Source organism: Mchenga conophoros, linkage group LG8 (assembly GCF_057382185.1).
Source record: "Mchenga conophoros isolate Kocher_MC1m ecotype Shallow Benthic linkage group LG8, M_conophoros_male_GT1.1, whole genome shotgun sequence".
Lineage (NCBI taxonomy): Eukaryota > Metazoa > Chordata > Actinopteri > Cichliformes > Cichlidae > Mchenga > Mchenga conophoros.
Window position 1 is genome coordinate 10364882 of NC_140533.1, and position 18396 is coordinate 10383277.

The window sequence follows — 18396 nt, forward strand, 5'->3', positions numbered from 1 at the left end:
CCCTGACTTATCGAAGAATTAAGAAATCAGAAACCGGCTGTTCAAACCCCCACAAGGCTGCCCGCTGGGATTGGAACGATGGGAGAGGCGTGAGTTTCTCAAAATGGGCTCATTGAGTGCAGCACGGATAAGATCTTGGAGATGCTACGGCTGCTAGCTCGGAATAACATCTCTGGGCGCAAATTGGATAACATCTCGGGGAGGCACGCTGCCGTGAGTTCTCAGAAATCGGCTCCTTGAGCACAAGAAATGACAACATCACAGAACCCAAGTATGGCGAAGCTCGCGGCTCTCCAACGGGAGATTGAGAGACCAGTGTTGGACTGTAGAACTGCTTTGAAATTCATATGAGCTGTTCGCACTAAAGTAAAAACACCATCACTTATGCGGATACCCGTTTGGCGCCAGCTGCAAGGCTGGGGCTGAACAACAAGGACACCTGGGTTGGCTGGAAGACTGTTTACTTAGCCTAGCAGGGCGAAGGACACTGTCTCAGCTGAACTCACACATACATATACACTGATATGCACACACTCATCCCCCGTCCCTTTCCAAACGCCTTCGACGCTTATTCCCTTCCGATGCACTGTCTAAATCGGCTGTCTCTCACCCTTTACCCACCCCTGTTGCTTGTCATGTGTTTCTTTGGTGTATTTAGAGTTTTTTCATGTGCAGAGGTGTTTTTTTCTGTTCTCAAACTGGTCTCCCTGTTGGAGCTCAGTCTGGGAGGAGTTATTTTTTTCTCCTTATCTTTCCTCATGTGGTGCATTTTCCATTGTTATACCTCTCTGACCTGTCTTCCCCATGTGATGTTTGTGTAATGTATGTGTGGTCAGAGGGTAAGATGGCGCCTCCATTACGTGCAATAGGTCGGCAGCCTTAGGAAATTTCCCCTTGTGGGACCAATAAACGTTTATCAAATCAAATCAAATTACCATTTTTGCAATAGTAATCCCTTACTTTACTCGCTACCTAAAAAAAGTAATCGGATTACAGTAACGCGTTACAAGTAACTGCCCATCTCTGATTGAGAGTGAGGAGAGCGGCATAAACAGTGAAATAGAAAGTGCAAGCAAGATAAATAAAGTACATTTAAAAAATATAATCTTAAAATTAAATGTATGTATGTTTGTTTGTTCCAGTTGTAATTTACAACAAATCCCCAGCTGTGCACGCAATTCATCGCCCAACAGAAAATGAAATAAACAAAGTAGTATCTAGTATAGTGAAAAACAATAGGGTACTCTCGTTAGAATGAAGAACAGCCTGTTACTGGTCATTTTGCGGTTATGGTTGTTTTTACTTACAAATCCTATAAAATATATGGTTTCTATTTTGAAGTTGTTATTATTTATTAGTTTAGTTTTTATTATAACCTTTGCAAGAGTGAAATCCGCTCTCATATTTCGCCATGTTACAGTCTAAAAACCTAAAAGTACAAACGAGATCCTTTATTTGCCCTCTACTCGGCATCCAGCCCCCCAGTGTGATATAAGATATAACTTATAAGCATGTGTAAAATTTAAAAAAAAAAATACAAAGGGAAAACGTAAACTTTGCTTCAGTGGGCCTTTATTTCTCTTTTGAGGTGATCCATAACATATTGAAACGGGCGTTAGATCTCCTTCTGGCTTCCAGATGCAGACGGATCTACATTTTAGTGGTACTGCTTTCCGAGAGCGGACACCACCACGGCCAAGAACTTCTGGAAGGTAGCCTGAATCTCTGGGGTGAAAGCGGAACCCAGTTTTCCAGCAACAACAATGGTCAGGCAGTCAGAAAGCAGCTGCATGGAGAAAGAAAAAAAGGTATAAGAAAATGTCGTGTTTGCATTAAAAAGAAGAAGAAGAAAGGCGGGTTCTGAGGTTTACCTTGAAGTTGTCGGGGTCGACATGCAGCTTCTCTGAGTGCAGGACGCTCAGCTCGGCGTAGGTGGCTTTAATGTTGTCCATGTTCTTCAGAGCGCGGTCCAGACCGTGGAGCACTTTGATTCCGTGGGCAGCGACTTTCGGGTTGGTGCTGATGGCTTCGGCGTTGTAGAGGTTACCGAAGGAGGTGAAATACCTCTGAGTCCAGGGGTAAACGATCAGACACCTGCAAGGGAGAAACACACGTGAGTTTGGCCACAGGGCACGTCATAGGAAGGATTGTCCTCTTGCAGAGGTGTTCCTTACCTGACCAGAGCCTTGGGCCCAATGTCGTTATAGTCCAGGTTGGAAAAGATGTTGGAGATGATGCTGCGTTCGTTTTCGCTCCACTCAACCATGGTGGCGTTTGATTATGATTTTTTTCTTCAGGCTTGAAGGAAAAGGCTGAATAGTGCTTCACTAGACCCCCTGCATCTATTTAAATGCGTCGAAGCTCCCCCACCCCAAATGAGAAGTCTGCTGTGATAGGCTGGAGATGGTGCGCGTGAGATAAACTGCAGACTTCACCAGAAGTTTCTGGATTTGTTGATACGGTTTTGTTATTCGTGTCCTGCGCAATTTAAGCAAAGCCAAAAACAAAATTTCAATTAGCGCAGTTATTGTGCGGCCAAAGATTCCAAAGCCCAATATTTTATGCGCAAAATATTCCCAACATATTCTATTAGAGTTATTTCAAATGCAGTCCTCAAGTCTCTGATAATTCTTCTTATTATTTTTATTTTATTTATTTTTATTTATTTTATTTATTCAGCTGTTATTAGCTGAATCCTGAGTTGCTGTTGAGTTTTTTTATTTTATTTTATTTATTTATTTATTTATTTATTTATTTATTTATTTTACTTTTAAACAAATCACACAGAGGATAAAATTCATAAAATGCGAAAAAGGCCTTTTGAAAATTATCTGTCAACATTGATTAAAGTGCGTCCCCCACTTTTTAAAATCTAAATAAAGTGTGTATATATTTTAAATGTGAATTCAGATTTTTTTTTTAAATATGGAAATGCATAATTCGTCTGTATCTGCCTGATATTATACAAATAAAGGTTCAACAACTTCACATCTTCACAAAAATATCAACATTATATAGAAATATAAGTAAAAAGGCTAAACATTTATGCGGAGAAAAATGAAAGAATTTATTTATTTATTTAGTCTTTATTTGTCTTTATTTTAAATGTGAGGAATGGTTGCCAAGCAGCTCGAGAGTGTTTGACGCTCTTTAAGTTATATCTCGTAAACCACACCGGTGTTATCTGCAGCAGCGAACCCCCCTCCACCCAAACCCCCCTGCGTCCACAGATGCATGTGTTTTGATTAAGAACGCTTGAGCTGGCTGATAAAGGCCGTCTGCTCTATTTTCTACCACTGATAGGAACTTATTTTATGAACCGAGCCAAAAAAGAAAAAAATTCTGAATTAAAAAATTAAATCTGATAAATCTGAGAAAGCTTTAAACAGCTTCAATTTGATAAGAAGAGCTGTTTTTTAATCTTGTATTTTTAGTATATCCTAGATCCACCGAGTGTACTTGCATATATTATAGAATTTTGCGCTCTTTTCTGTAAGTGCGTAATGTGCATGCACGCATTTTTGTAACTCCCACCTGCATCCATAAATGACCCACATTCTTTGCGATCACGAAATCTGTTTTTTTAATAGATCATTTTCTTATACTTATATTGTACTTCATTGGTAAAATTGTTTAAATGATGATCACATCACGAAAATATACTTAATTTTTTTATTGATTGATTTAAGTAGTACGAATCGAATCGAATTGTTTTGTAAATATTCAAAATTATCATTGATTGATTGATTGATTGATTGATTGGTAATTTATTTCAACATGTGAACAATATACAAGTACATTTAGAAAAGAAATGAGAGAAAAAAAATATACTATACAAATTACATACAAAAAAACATTCTGATTAATTTACATGTTGAAAGGGAGTGGGAAGAAGTATACACTTATTTAATCCCACCCCTGTCCCATAAATTATCAGTGAATATTTAGTCAGCTTCCTTACTGATATAATTTGTAATAAAAATAGTGAACAGATTTCTGATATACTATATACTATAATATCACATCATGAATTTTTTGTTTGTTTGTTTTTAAATAGAGACATTCACTTAATTTAAATATTTTCCTTTTCTTTATAGATCGAGAAGATCATATTTTTATAACTCTTTTTGAACAGTTTTATGTTTGGACATTGCTTTAATTCCATATTCAGTTTGTTCCATAGTTTCACTCCTTGAACAGAAACACAAAAGCCTTTTCTTGTAGTACGTACCTTCATTGTTTTGAAGTTACAAAAACCCCTTAAATTATAACTTCCTTCTTTCAAAAAAAACATACTCTGAATATTACCTGGCAGTTCTTTATTTTTTGCTTTGAATAGAATTTGTGCTGTTTGGAATTTCACTATATCGTCAATTTTCAATATTTCAGACTGCAAAAATAGTGAGTTTGTATGTTCCCTATAACCTGCATTGTGGATGATTCGAATTGCTTTCTTTTGAAGAGTAAAAAGTGAATGTAATGTGGTTTTATAGTTAATGCCCCAGACCTCTGCACAATAGCTTAAGTATGGTGAAACCAGTGAACAGTAGAGAATATGAAGTGATGTTCTGTCGAATACCTGTTTTGCCTTGTTTAGTACTGCAATGCTTCGTGATACTTTGGAATGAATATATCTTATGTGAGCTCTCCAGTTATTATTATTACTACTACTATTACTATAATTTACTTGGTTCAGGCCTCAGTAAAGCTGGAAGTAATAGAAAAATGTGTTCAGTTTTATGAATCAATCAGTTTTATTGGCATTAATTTCACAGCAACTCCTTAGACACGAGTTCACTCATTGTTCTTAGAACTTTCTGCACATGATATCACTCCGCCTGAGATGTTCTCCACTCATCAGTCATCAGGGGACCATGTGCTTCACCTCTAACTTCTCACAAACTTGCAAAGCAGAAAATGTGGTTACGTTGCACTTTTGGTATCCTACACGAAAAAATGCAGAGTGTTTTTGCAAATTCACACCCAAGATGTCACCAGCAGATATCACCCTCTGCGTTGGCCTAAAGCCAAACAAGTTTCTATCAGGTCCGGTGAATGAGTCCTATCTGCGTCACAGCTTGTGGCTTGGTATCAGATGCCCTGGGTGTGACCCAGGGGGGCAACTGAATTTAAGCAGAGCTCCTCGTCGGGTAGCATCATCAGAGAGAGAGAGACAACCGATCCAACATGAGTCTGACTGAGAAAGACAAGGCTGCCGTCAAGGCACTCTGGGCCAAGGTCGCCAAGGTTGTGGATACTGTTGGAGGCGAAGCTTTGGGCAGGTAAGGCTGTATTGGCACTTCTTTATTGAATTCAGTACAATTGAATTTTATTTATACAGCGCCAAATTACAGCAACAGTCGCCTCAAATATTTAAACACACTTCAGATGTGTGTTTCCACTACTTAAAATAAGCTCGTGCTCCAGGTGAGGCTCGAACTCACAACCTCGGCATAACTCTGCAGGCTACTGTCTTATAAGTACCGCGCGCTGACCGATTGCGCCACTGGAGCTTGTGACCCACCATGTTCATCTCTGCTTCCACAGGATGCTCCTCGTGTATCCGCAAACCAAGACTTACTTCTCCCACTGGCCGGACCTGACTCCCGGTTCTGAGCCCGTGATGGTTCACGGAAAGCGGATCTTGGGTGGAGTCACTGAGGCCGTGTCCAAGATTGACAACCTGAAAGGCGGCCTGCTGGAACTGAGCGAGCTGCACGCCTTCAAGCTGAGGGTGGATCCATCTAACTTCAAGGTAAGACGCGGATCATGTGCATTTGCGATTTCAGTTATAAACAGAGGTTATTGTCTGTTCCTATTTCACGCACGGTTAATTTATGTAACAAAGTAATCCAACGTATTGAAAAGATTGTTCTTAAGAAGATCGAGTTTATTGACTATGCATTTGTACTAACAAACAGTCTGTTTATTAAAAGCGATTTCTACCGAGCAAACTTCATATTTGGTGTAAACTGTTTCCTCTCTCTGCAGATGCTGGCTCAGTCCCTTATGGTGGTGATCGCCACTATGTTCCCTAAAGATTTCACCCCGGAAACTCATGTCGCCTTCGACAAATTCTTGGCCGCCGTGTCCCAGGGTCTCTCTGAGAAATACCGTTGAGATGTCGGCAGTGAAAAGCGCAGTTTGTGACCATTAAAATCATGGTTGGAAAACGAAAATAAAGCATGTCGCCAAAAATAATCCTGCTCTGTGTGTGTGTGTTTTTCTTTTTTTTAAATATCTCACTGTGTCGTTTCACACCTGCACACGTGACACTGCAGAAAAAAGTCCCAATAAAGAGTTTAGTTTAAATGGCAGTGTTCTTTTTTATGGGGAAGAACTGAGAAAAAATGATTTTATGTATTTTTCTTGATTTATTTTATACTAAACAACAATCCATAGATTACAAACTGCCATGGAATAACAGTATCAAAAAGAAATATCCAAAAGTATGCCCTTTTTTAAATATATGGAATGAAAGACAGAGCTTATGGATATATTGAATCCTGCACCACAGCTGTAAATGGAGTCATTTCATTATGATTCGGAGTTTATCATCACCCAGAATGATCCTGCAAAAACAGGAAGAGACAGTGACACTGGTGTATCATTCCTGTGGTTTAATTTAGTAATCCAGTTATGTGTAACTTCTCTTACCTGACCAAAGCAGCGGCCACAAGACCTCCCCCAATGGGACCGACCCAGTACACCCAGTGGTAAGTCCAGTAACCGGTCACCACAGCTGGACCAAAAGCTCTGGCAGGATTTAGACATGTTCCTGATATATCACCCCTGCACATAAGTGATAAAGTTAAACAAGAGGAAAAACAAGTTTTTAAATCATTTACTTAAGCACAATATAAAATCCTGCTTAAGTAGGCCAATAATGCAAAACACTTTAGAATATGCCTAAAGCACCAAAAGCAATCAGACCAGGATATCATATATTTTTACAATATTATTAATGGGTCAGGTGAACAACACTAGAGGATCTACCATGGATCGCACTACCAGAAGGAAACATTGCAGACGTTGAGGACAGCTACACGTATCTGGGAATCCCACAGGCAAATAGCAAGAACAAGATCCAGGCTATCAAATTAATATCACCGCCCTGCCTGTGATCAGGTAAAATGGTAAATGGCCTGTATTTGTATAGCGCTTTACTAGTCCCTAGGACCCCAAAGCCCTTTACACATTCAGTCATCCACCCACTGGTGATGGCAAGCTACATTGTAGCCATAGCTGCCCTGGGGGGCACTGACAGAGGCAAGGGTGAAGTGTCTTGCCCAAGGACACAACAACCGAGACTCGAACCGGCAATCTTCCGATTACAAGGCGAACTCCCAACTCTTGAGCCAAGATCGCTGCTGGACAGGGCCCTGTGTCTCACCCTGCCAAGACATTGATTATGACCGTACAGCCCACCAGGAAAGGAGCCAGTGGGGTTTTCGTCCTGGTATTGACAGCCACCAGCAGCACCACCAAAGTTATCAGGCAGGTCATGGCCACCTCTCCGAATATGGCTCGTGACAGCTGGCTGTCTGACTTGAGGATAGTAAACGCTGCTCCCGTGGCATTGATGAAGCGTTCTGGAGGGGTCATCAGCTATGAAACAGTAGAGTTGTGGTGAAAATTTCACAGGATACTCAAACATGCATTTAGAAGATGTGAAGGTGCTGAACCTTCAACTGACCTTGGCCATTCCAGCTCCCACCACTCCTCCAATCAGCTGGCAGACAATATAGAGCCCCGCCATCATCAGGTCCATCCCTCCACACAGGTAGATGGCAACAGTGAAGGGAGGGTTAAAGTGAGAGCCACTGGGAGGAGGCAAAGGAGCAACAAAGACAAAGTTGAGAACAAACTGAGCTAACTCCACTCAAATCTGGTAAATGTCTACACCGTAAACCTTTAACCCAGAGTTATCAAACATAAGGCCCAGGGGCCAGAATGGGCCAGCAAAGACTCCTGATAAACACCTCCCCATGAACACTCATGCTACTTCAAAGTAAAACAAGGTGATAGATTAACAATGAAATGACAGAAAAGTTATTTTTGTCACTTACTGTAAAAATTTATTTTTGTTACAATGAAGCCACAGTCAAATAAATAAATCTGTGCATTAACAAAAATGGTCTGTTTTATAATTACAGGATAGTTTGGGCGATGACCTATAAGAAATTGTTATTTGTTATGTGATTTTACACATTTAATTCAAACAATTTAACCCCAAAGAGTTATGCCGACAGATTTCTTGCATTTTCTGCAGTGACGCACTGTCGAAACTGACCTTCCTTTTCTTATATAAAGACATCACAAGGATTAAATGTGTCATGTGGCACGCTACGTCAAATCCCTGCTTTACCCTCTAGATTTTTTAAATTGATTTATTTGCATCAATCATACATACACTGCCTCGTTTATCTACAAAAGATATCCTGAAAAGATTTAAGGTAGGTAAATGAACTTTATCTTTAACCTTCAAGTAACCAAGGTTAAAGTTTGACATAAATGATATTCAAACAAACAATCCAACAACTAAAACATAAATGCCAACGTTTGACTTAATAAATAACTTTACCTGATTTTATCCATGACAGCCACCAGCACGGCTACAGCCAGACCGTGCACCAGGGCTGGCTGTAGCCGTCCAGCTTCTGGTACGTTCTCGATCACAGACACACAGCCGATGAAAACAAAGAACAAGGTCCCCACAATTTCAGCCAAGCAGGGCTGGTACAATCTCTCGTATTTGTTAGGTTGAGGTTTCAACACGGGTTTAGTCTTCATAGGCTCCATTAGAGCAGAATCTCCCATTTCAATTTGCTCCTCGCCCATTGTCGCTCCTTATTTGCCTGCACCTGCAGCTGGCTTCTCTGTACTCGGACCAGTGTGCCGAAGTGCCGAAGGTGCTGCAAGGTGTTGGGGTTTATTAATAATCATCCCCCATAACCTGCACACTGCAAACATATTGCATCACTGGTCATAAAAGCATAAAGAATGAATTATTGAGCCATATAAATGTTCTTCACACCTGTTCAGCCATGCTTGGCAGTGTTTGAAGGAGTGCACTTAAGTGACATCTTTAAAAAAAATAAAACATAAAACGCATAAAACATAATGATGCATGAGGGAGGGGTGGAGGTCACAAGTTCCAGAGTTAAAGTATTCTTCTGTCATAACAATCATTGTCTTTGCTTTATTTGCATCCCCTGCCAAACCTAAAGCAATCGCCAAGCGTCTATATAGATAAGCTAGATTAGAGACTTTGCAGAAAGTTATGGTCCAGGGTAGGTGGATTTTACACTCTTGGATAACAACACTGAACTTTAGATTATGTCAGACTAATTACATCCTAAACTAAGATAAACATGTATGTACCGAAACATATTTATATTATTTAATAGACAAATGGCATCAAAGAGGCCAAACGTCACAAAGAACAAAGAGAAAAGAGCGGTCAGAATCGTGCATCTGACCGTGAATCAAAATCCATCCATCCATCTTCATCCGCTTATCCGAGGTCGGGTCGCGGGGGTAGCAGCCTAAGCAAAGAGGTCCAGACCTCCCTCTCCCCAGCCACCTCCTCCAGCTTGTCCGGGGGAATACCAAGGCGTTCCCAGGCCAGCCGAGAGATATAATCTCTCCAGCGTGTCCTGGGTCTGCCCCGGGGCCTCCTCCCGGTGGGACATGCCTGGAACACCTCGCCCAGGAGGCGCCCAGGGGGCATCCTTGCCAGATGCCCGAACCACCTCAGCTGGCTCCTTTCGATGTGGAGCAGCAGCTGCTCTACTCTAAGCCCCTCCCGGATGGCCGAACTTCTCACCCTATCTCTAAGGGAGAGGCCAGCCACCCTTCGGAGGAAGCTCATTTCCGCCGCTTGTATCCGCGATCTCGTTCTTTCGGTCACTACCCACAGCTCGTGGCCATAGGTGAGGGTAGGGACGTAGATCGACCGGTAAATTGAGAGCTTCGCTTTTACACTCAGCTCCCTCTTCACCACGACTGACCGGTGCAGCGTCCGCATTACTGCAGCCGCAGCCCCAATCCGTCTGTCGATCTCCAGCTCCCTTCTCCCATCACTCGCGAACAAGACCCCGAGATACTTGAACTCCTCCACTTGGGGCAGGAACTCATCCCCGACCCGGAGTGGGCACTCCACCCTTTTCCGGCTGAGAACCATGGCCTCAGATTTGGAGGTGCTGATCCTCATTCCCGCTGCGTTACACTCGGCTGCGAACCGCTCCAGTGCGAGCTGGAGGCCCTCACCCGATGAAGCCAACAGAACCACATCATCCGCAAAAATCAGAGATGAGATTCTGAGGCCACCAAAGCGAAAGCCCTCCGCCACTTGGCTGCGCCTAGAAATCCTGTCCATAAAAATTATGAACAGAACCGGAGACAAAGGGCAGCCTTGGCGGAGCCCATCACCCACCAGGAACGAGTCCGACTTATTGCCGGCAATGCGAACCAAGCTCTTGCAACGGTTGTATAGGGATTGAATGGCCCGTAGCAATGGGCCAGACACCCCATACTCGCGCAACACCTCCCACAGGACACCCCGAGGGACACGGTCGAATGCCTTCTCCAGGTCCACAAAACACATGTAGACTGGTTGGGCAAACTCCCATGCACCCTCAAGTATCCTCGAGAGGACAAAGAGCTGGTCCAGTGTTCCGCGACCAGGACGAAAACCGCATTGTTCCTCCTGTATCCGAGGTTCGACTAGCGGACGAACCCTCCTCTCCAGCACCCTGGCATAGACTTTCCCGGGGAGGCTGAGGCTGAATCAAAATCTTGTTTCTCAAATTTATAACACAAGCAGCTCAGCCAGTGCAAATACAGCAGAAAATAATCAAACAGTGTCATATGACAATATATCAACCATTGGGACGTTTTCTTTTTCGGCAAATCCTCTTTTTTTAATATGTGTGACATTTTTTTAGCGTTTATGCACTGCTGCAAGTACTTTGATACTTTCCCTCTATTGACCCTGAGACGCGACGGATTCAATAAAAAGAACTGAGAAAGTAAGTAAGTAAAAATATTATTTATATAGCACCTTTCAGGACAAAGATCACAAAGTGCTTCACAAGAAAAAAACATAATGTTGGTCTGTGCTGTTTTGACTTTGTTTTGTATTTTTGTTTCCTTATATTGTTGGAAATATGTTAAGTTCTTGTGTTGCCGCTAGTAGTTAGGATTTAGTCGAGTTTCATTCTCGTTTTACTACTTTTATAACATTTATAAGTCTTCTCTTGTCTTCAGTGTCAATATGTCGTATTTCTTGTCTGCGTGTTACATGTCATCAAGCTTGTGTGTCACGTCTTCATTTCTCTGTTTCCTGTTTTATTTTGAAAGTCTCTTGTTTCTCTGTTCAATGTGTTTACTTTTCCCCTGTGAGGTAGTTATGTTCATTTGTGTCAGCTGTTTCTACTTCCCCTGATCACCTCCTGTGTGTATTTAATCTGTTTGTTTTCATCCATTCCTTGTCAGGTCATCTGTTGTTTCTTGCCATGTTTCCAAGTTTCTTGTCCAGTTTCATGTCAGGGTTCTTCATGTTGTTTTTTTAGTTCTCCCAGTTTAGGTTAATGTTTAGTTTTGTATCAGTGTGCCTTACCTTATGTTCTGCTTCTGAATACTGTGACAAATACCAGGGCATTTAAAACAAAGACAAAAAATTAACCAAATGCAATTCCAAAAAGATGAGTTTTTAAGTTGTTGGGGTTTTTTTTTTTTAAAGAGACTACTGAATCCACAGATCTCAAGCTCACAGGAAGAGAGTTCCTTAATGTGGGGGCCACAGTGTCAAAAGCTCTGTCTCCCTGATTTCACAGCCTTGTTTGCTGTATAACAGGGGTGGGCAACTCCAGGCCTCAAGTGCCGGTGTCCTGCAGATTTTAGATGTGTCCAATTAAAAAAATTTAAACGACCTCCTCAACATGTCTTGAAGTTCTCCAGATGCCTGGTAATGAACTAATCATTTGATTCAGGTGTGTTGACCCGGGGTGATATCTAAAACCTGCAGGACACCGGCCCTCGAGGCCTGGAGTTGCCTAACCCTGCTGTATAACAAATAGGCCCTGATCACATGACCTCACGGACCTGCTAGGGACACAGGGCTGTAGAAGTTCAATAATCTAAGCTGGTGCTTGTCCATGAAGAGCTCTAAAAGTCAGAACCAGAATCTTAAAATGGAGCCAATGGAGCTGTATTAGCAATGGCGTCACATGCGAGTACTTTGGTCAGAAGCCTTGCTGCAGCGTTTTGAACAACCTGCAGATGTTCCAGGGAGTTTTTGCTTAGACTTATAAATGATCAATTACAGTAGTCCAAATGTGATTAAATAAATACATGTATAGCAGCCTCCAGTTCAGTACGTGACACAATAGGACTTAGTAAATAAGTAAGTTAGATTTCTTGATTGTTTCATTGATTGATTGATTGACTAAAGCTTACTTACAAAACACTAGAAGGTGTTGCGACCCAACTTGTTTTCCTTGAAGTTTACTATTTCTGTTTTTAATTCGTACAACCTGTTTCTTCAATCTTATCACATCTCACAGTGAGGTTAGATAAGATTATGAGATGGAGATCAAAAGATTATAGTGATAAGATTGTACTATAATGTTATGTGTATTATACAACACATCTATTGACAGCATTCTTCAACGGAGTAATTGTACATCCACCTTTTTTCCTATCTTAAATCCAGTACTGTGCAAATGTCTCATTTCTTTTTATCTTTTTTTATATCTTTCTCCCAAGGACAGACTTTATTGTTTTTTGGTCTGGAAGTTCTCCGGGCTTCCTAAAGGTCTTTCAAAGTTTTTCTTGGACATTGACTGCTTTTTCACTCACTTTTAGTCAACTGCTTGTACCTGAGCATTTTCAGAGAAAACCAGAGCCACTTAACACTGACTCGTGAGTCGTGATTTATCTAACCACTTAAAAAAGCACATAACTCAAGGGATGAACCAGTGTTGGGTTTTCACATAAAACACGAGTTAACAAATAACCTATTTTAAATCTTTAGGCACTTTGCTAATAGCAACCTGTTGAAAAACACATCATTTATTCCTTCCAAAAGGTTGATTCTGTTCATCTGGACGTAGCATTTTCAGCATAGCGTAGCGCAACATAGCATTTTCAGCGTAGCGCAATGCTATGTCCAGATGAACAGAATCAAACCTTTTGGGATTTACTTACCTGAATGATTGAGCATGCATCAAGACATTATTTATTTCTATTTGTACAGTTAAATGATGCTGACATGGTTTGACGGGCATAAAATTATAGTTTTGCTCCACGAAGCTGATTACCAAAGAGCTATTAGCTAAAAGCCTGACATATCTCAGCATTCTGTGGAGGACAAAAACAAGAAGTGGCAGGCTAAAACCTAAAAAACAATCAACAGTAGGGGAACAGTATCTGAAAGTCATGTCCTTAAGACTTGACAAAGGCCTGTTCACTGAAGCCTCATCAGAAATGGTCTCTGTGGAAGACTGGCTGGAAACTGGAGACTGGAAAGGAGGGAGAAAAGGCTAAGGCATGCTAGCTTACACGAGAACTGGACTGAAAAACGGCGGGAACGGGTTTTATGGTGTGTTGAATTGAGAATTGAAGCAGGTCAGGAGAGAGGTCCAACAGCGAGTGCTTACAGCCATCTGTAAAACAGGTGGAGGCTCTGTCATGGTTTGGAGAGCCAGTGGTGAGGATCTTGTCAACATTGATGGAATTATGAAGACAGACAAGAACAGTCAGATTTTGATCTGCCACGCAGTAACATGTTTAAGGCATCTGATTGGCAAAGGCTTCATTTATTAACCTCACACCACCACTGCAGTAAAAGCATACGTGTATAGAAACACACACAGTGGACACTATCAGTCATGGGCTGGTCTACCTAGGCAGAGTATAAAAGCACTACATAAGAAGCAGTCCTTTTACTTTCAAACTCAACAGAATTGTACAAGCTAGGTTTTTTCGTTATATGCTGTCTTTCATCAACATGTATTAGCACGTTTCAATAATTCCCCAACGAGATTTACAATGAGTGACTCAAGACTTTTGTTCATTTTGATTATGAAATTTTCACTTGCAACGGAGTATTTTGTCTTAAAAAAAAAGAAAAAAAAGAATCTACGTTTCAAGTATCATTGGATCGAAGTACACCAGTTTATGATTCTAATCTGCCTTTATATTTTAAGCCACTGGCCTGTCCTTGTACCGTCATTTAAGTAATAAAACTATTAAAATACTCCTTGCCATGTGGGACTTTGATTCAAACAAATACAAAAGACTCAACTAAGTAGTGCAGAGAGCAGACAGTGTGAGCGTTTGAAAGAAACTTTTATTGTTAAATATGCCTGGACTTTTTCCAGCCAAACAATAGAAGCCAACAGTTATGGTGGATATCTGTAGGCACAGATTCTTCCCATGTTGCTGAGAAATGTATGACCATCCGAATGGAAAAGATGCCAAGATACCCATCAACTGGTTGTGGTCTCTGCAGTCCTCTTTAATGAATTAGGCCTTCACTTTAGCACAACTCGAGTTTTATGGTCACCGATCAACAACCTGCGAAAAAAGATAATCTTTACTGGTTGTTTCCATCACATTTATTATCCATTTATTGTCATGACCTTTCATTCATCTAAGAAAGATTTGCTAAAATGCACATGATGTGGTACAAAGCCACTGTGTGCTTTTTACACATATTCCATCTTTTGTAGGATGTGTGTATTCTGAATACACAGATTCTTCAAAGAGGCATAATCTAAATAGAAACAACATTAGAGAGACTTAATGTAACTGCAAAGTGTTTCTCATAAGACCCCAGGAGTTCCAGTGTAGTAGGTGTGTTGGGTCTATAAATGGTTAAGAAGGATTTAATACTTAAGCATTATGATTGGCCTTGCAGAAGTAACTAATAATAAATAAATAAGACCTACCGAAATACTAAGAGTATTTAAAAAGGTGAACGTAATATTGTGGCTGACTATCGTACTTGAACTGACTTGCCACCCACTTTCATCCCAACAGTAGTACTGCAATGCTACATGAATATGGCCTTTTTTACGAGGAACTACAAATCTATACTAGACATATGTGAAATGTGCACGTTTGACTTTTGGACGCAAAAGCAAATAACATGTCCTGAATCTTTACCTGATGATGCTGACAGTTAGCAGTGCACCAGCAACGGGTCCAACCCAGAAGACCCAGTGATTGTCCCAGTGGTTGGCAGCCATGGCAGGACCAAAGGCACGGGCAGGGTTCATGCAAGCTCCAGACAAAGTCCCTCTGAAATAACAGTCATGACAAACCAACACGTTAATACAGCTGGAGATCAGTGATGCAGATCAGCAGCACACTTCTCATGCAAGAAAAACAGGATATACAAGCAATGGGATAATGGTCCACATGCTTGTGCATGACATAAAGACTCATTTAAAAGGGAAACTTGACAAAGTTAATAAACTCATGAGGATACATTAGAGGAAACAGAGATTAACCTGTTCCAGTGGTTCTCAGACCTTTGCTGCCATGTCTTGCTTTATGAGCTGAAAGAAGTTCACACCCTACATCTTTTAATTTGTATCAGTGATTTAAGTTAAAAAAAAAAAGTTTAATTTTAGTAAAGTAAAAAGATGATGTAGTAGCAGTAGAACGCTCTTGTTTATTTTCCCTAAAAAAAAAAATCATATTATCATATCATACTAGTTTCACTTTCATTCCCCCCCATTAGCAACACCCCCCAAGGTGGCACTGCCCCACAGTCTGAGACCCCCTGGGCTATAATAAGAACCAGTATCTTTAGGTTCTGCCATTTTGAATTTTACTTTTTCTCCTTTTCAGTACTTATTACAAAAGTCAACCAAAAGCAGGACAAAATAAACAAGTAGACCTTTTTTATTATTATTATTATTTTAAATCTGAAACCACGGCTCCTATCAATGCCCTAATAGTGATCAGAGTCTAGCTCCCAGTGATTCCTCCTGAGATTCTTACCCAGCAAGTATGTTGGCAGCCACAGTGAGGCCAATGCAAAAAGGAACCCCGTCTGTTTGGGTTCTCCTGTTGACGGCCCCCAGGCACACCACCATGGTGAGGATCAGGGTCAACAACATTTCTACCAGGGTGGATCCACCAGCGTCAGCAGAGACCACTTTAAAGGCTCCTCCGAGGGAAGCGGTATAGTTATTAGAGGGATACACTGCCTAAAAGCACAACAAGTAGAACACATAGGATATAACATGACTGGAACCTTAACTCTTTTTTCAGTAAATCAAAATATCATTTAATGATCTTAAATTACAATCTTGTATGGTAAATGTTTTTGGCTCAGTCTTGATAAGGTCAAGTCAATGATGTTATCAATCTTGAAGTCAAAGTGCTGCTTGGTAAGTAATCAGAAATCACAATTCTGAACTGTCATAGTGTGTCATCCATATTTATACACAGCAAGTCGAAAATATTGGGTTCAATGATGTAAAAATGATGACATAACCTTGTAAATTCACATTTTACATGACAAAACATTAGAGTCATGCCAGAATAAACAAACGCTGACTTACTCAAAACTAAGATCAAAGTAAAAACGATGAAAAAATGAAAATTCAAGTCTTGAGAGCCCATTTTGACTGATTTTTACAGATTTTAAAACATATCACTCCATCAGTTAATTCATTTATTAATTATTATTATTTCTGCATTGCAAGTTTTTTTTTAACTTTTACATTGAAATATAGAAATAACATAATTAAATGAAATATATAGTGATTTGCACAACTTACAGAAAACTATTTGTAACAAAATAAAACCCTAAACATATTGTTGACATCTTCTTACCACTATCTAAAGGCCAATGATTACAAAGAAAAACAAATTTTCCACACTGGCAGTGCATGAAATAACATTTTTTGCATTTTAGCATTTAGTTGAAAAAAATCAACAATTAGACTGACGACAAAATTTAACATCTTGACTTATAATGAATTTGCATCTTTAGTATTTCATCTTTTATTTAGACTATATCTTACCTTTGACAAAAAAGCACCAACCACTCCTCCGGCCATCTGAGCTACGATGTAAGGTACGAGCAAAATCAGCTTCATCCCCCCGCACAGGTAGACGCTCAGCGACACTGCAGGATTAAAGTGTCCCCCACTGCAAGAATTGGAATTAATTTTAGTCTATAAAGTGATCAAGCAGTCACAACTGTCCGTCAAAAATGGATGAATAGATGAAAAAGGATCAAAGAATAGAGTGGGATGAAAAGAGCATTTGAATAATGTGTTTATGTGTGTGCTACCTTTGTTGTATCAAACTGAGGCAATACAAAGTGTGACAAAAAAATGCATCAGAATATTTTTAAAAGGGTTTTTTTGCTGTGGTTTCCAACACCTAGATGCTCTTTAAATTAAAGCAACTTCTACAAGTTAGGGCTTTTTACTCTAAGCACTAAATCCTAAAAATATCCATAAATTTCTTTTTTCTTTGCTTTTACACTAACCAAAATCCCCCCAAAATTCTATTTTAATACTGTAAGAACAAGAAGAAAAAACAGTATATAATAAATCTGTACCTGATTTGTCCAAACACTGTGATCAGCACTCCCAGGGCCAGTCCATGTGCCACGGCAGGCTGGATGACACCCCCCGTTTCCACGTTCCCGATAACAGAGGCACACCCCACAAATACGAACAAGCAGGTTCCCAACAGCTCAGCCAGACAGGGCTGCACGTACAGCTCATATTTGCATCGTATCTTACTTCTGTTGCCAATGTCTTTCTCCACCTTCGGCTCCCCCATTTCGGTTACTGTGAAGACCTCTGTCTTACTTTCTAGCCCTGACATGCTGTATTTGAAACCTTCTGCCCTGTGCTTGACTCCCTCCACTTCCACTGGTGGACTACAGTACGATCAGCATATAGTTCTGTATATAAGCCACACATATGATGATGCAAAAGGGAAATGCGTCCATGCGTTTTCGCTGTGATGCCCCTCCTGCCTGCAATTTTTTATACTGCCAAAATATTTAAGATGAGCTTGTTAAATGATTAGTCTTGTCGTGGAACATCAAAGTAGTCAGGGTGAAGGTCCTGTTACACAATCAATGTTTAGTTGTGTTTTTTTTTTTTTTTATTGCTGAACCTAAGCTCATCAATAAGCCTACAGATACCAATACAAATAAATAAGTAACTTTTATGATCTATAAGGTCCCCTAAATAAAGTCATCAGTCAATGATACAACCCAACACAAAGTCTACTTGCGCAATTAATGCAATCAAGAATTCTCAGAACTTATCGTGGTGTTCACTCCCAAGAATATCGCACGCACTCTGGATAAGCCAAGGCTTTAAACATAATCGTTCAGATATGACGTCC

At 40.5% G+C, this 18396-nt stretch overlaps 4 protein-coding genes and 1 non-coding gene across 6 annotated transcripts; 1 reads left to right on the plus strand and 4 right to left on the minus strand.

The window, feature by feature from the left end:
- Nucleotides 1-1555: 1555 nt before the first annotated feature.
- On the minus strand, nucleotides 1556-2332 carry hbbe2 (hemoglobin beta embryonic-2). The gene is made up of 3 exons (XM_085283955.1): nucleotides 2175-2332; nucleotides 1872-2094; nucleotides 1556-1786 (listed from the first exon to the last, which is right to left on the minus strand). The coding sequence occupies exons 1-3, from the start codon at nucleotides 2264-2266 to the stop codon at nucleotides 1658-1660; spliced, it is 444 nt and encodes a 147-aa protein (XP_085140081.1). The 5' UTR covers nucleotides 2267-2332; the 3' UTR covers nucleotides 1556-1657.
- Nucleotides 2333-5123: 2791 nt separating this feature from the next.
- hbae5 (hemoglobin, alpha embryonic 5) lies at nucleotides 5124-6201 on the plus strand. Its single transcript, XM_085283961.1, has 3 exons — nucleotides 5124-5282; nucleotides 5548-5755; nucleotides 5992-6201. The coding sequence occupies exons 1-3, from the start codon at nucleotides 5188-5190 to the stop codon at nucleotides 6118-6120; spliced, it is 432 nt and encodes a 143-aa protein (XP_085140087.1). The 5' UTR covers nucleotides 5124-5187; the 3' UTR covers nucleotides 6121-6201.
- trnai-uau (transfer RNA isoleucine (anticodon UAU)) lies at nucleotides 5420-5513 on the minus strand. Its single transcript has 2 exons — nucleotides 5476-5513; nucleotides 5420-5455 (listed from the first exon to the last, which is right to left on the minus strand). It is a non-coding gene; the product is annotated as a tRNA-Ile (tRNA).
- LOC146568138 (aquaporin-8-like) lies at nucleotides 6075-8932 on the minus strand. 2 transcript variants are annotated; one of them, XM_085283960.1, is made up of 6 exons: nucleotides 8663-8932; nucleotides 8585-8620; nucleotides 7697-7823; nucleotides 7394-7608; nucleotides 6658-6792; nucleotides 6075-6572 (listed from the first exon to the last, which is right to left on the minus strand). In XM_085283960.1, the coding sequence occupies exons 1-6, from the start codon at nucleotides 8839-8841 to the stop codon at nucleotides 6530-6532; spliced, it is 735 nt and encodes a 244-aa protein (XP_085140086.1). In that variant the 5' UTR covers nucleotides 8842-8932; the 3' UTR covers nucleotides 6075-6529. The 2 variants fall into 2 exon arrangements, with proteins under 2 accessions (XP_085140086.1, XP_085140085.1); XM_085283959.1 differs by having other exon boundaries at nucleotides 8585-8930.
- A 5404-nt stretch (nucleotides 8933-14336) lies between these two features.
- On the minus strand, nucleotides 14337-18034 carry LOC146568139 (aquaporin-8-like). The gene is made up of 5 exons (XM_085283957.1): nucleotides 17594-18034; nucleotides 17049-17175; nucleotides 16018-16226; nucleotides 15175-15309; nucleotides 14337-14583 (listed from the first exon to the last, which is right to left on the minus strand). Exons 1-5 carry the CDS (start codon nucleotides 17863-17865, stop codon nucleotides 14541-14543), a joined length of 786 nt encoding a protein of 261 aa, XP_085140083.1. The 5' UTR covers nucleotides 17866-18034; the 3' UTR covers nucleotides 14337-14540.
- Nucleotides 18035-18396: the final 362 nt, after the last annotated feature.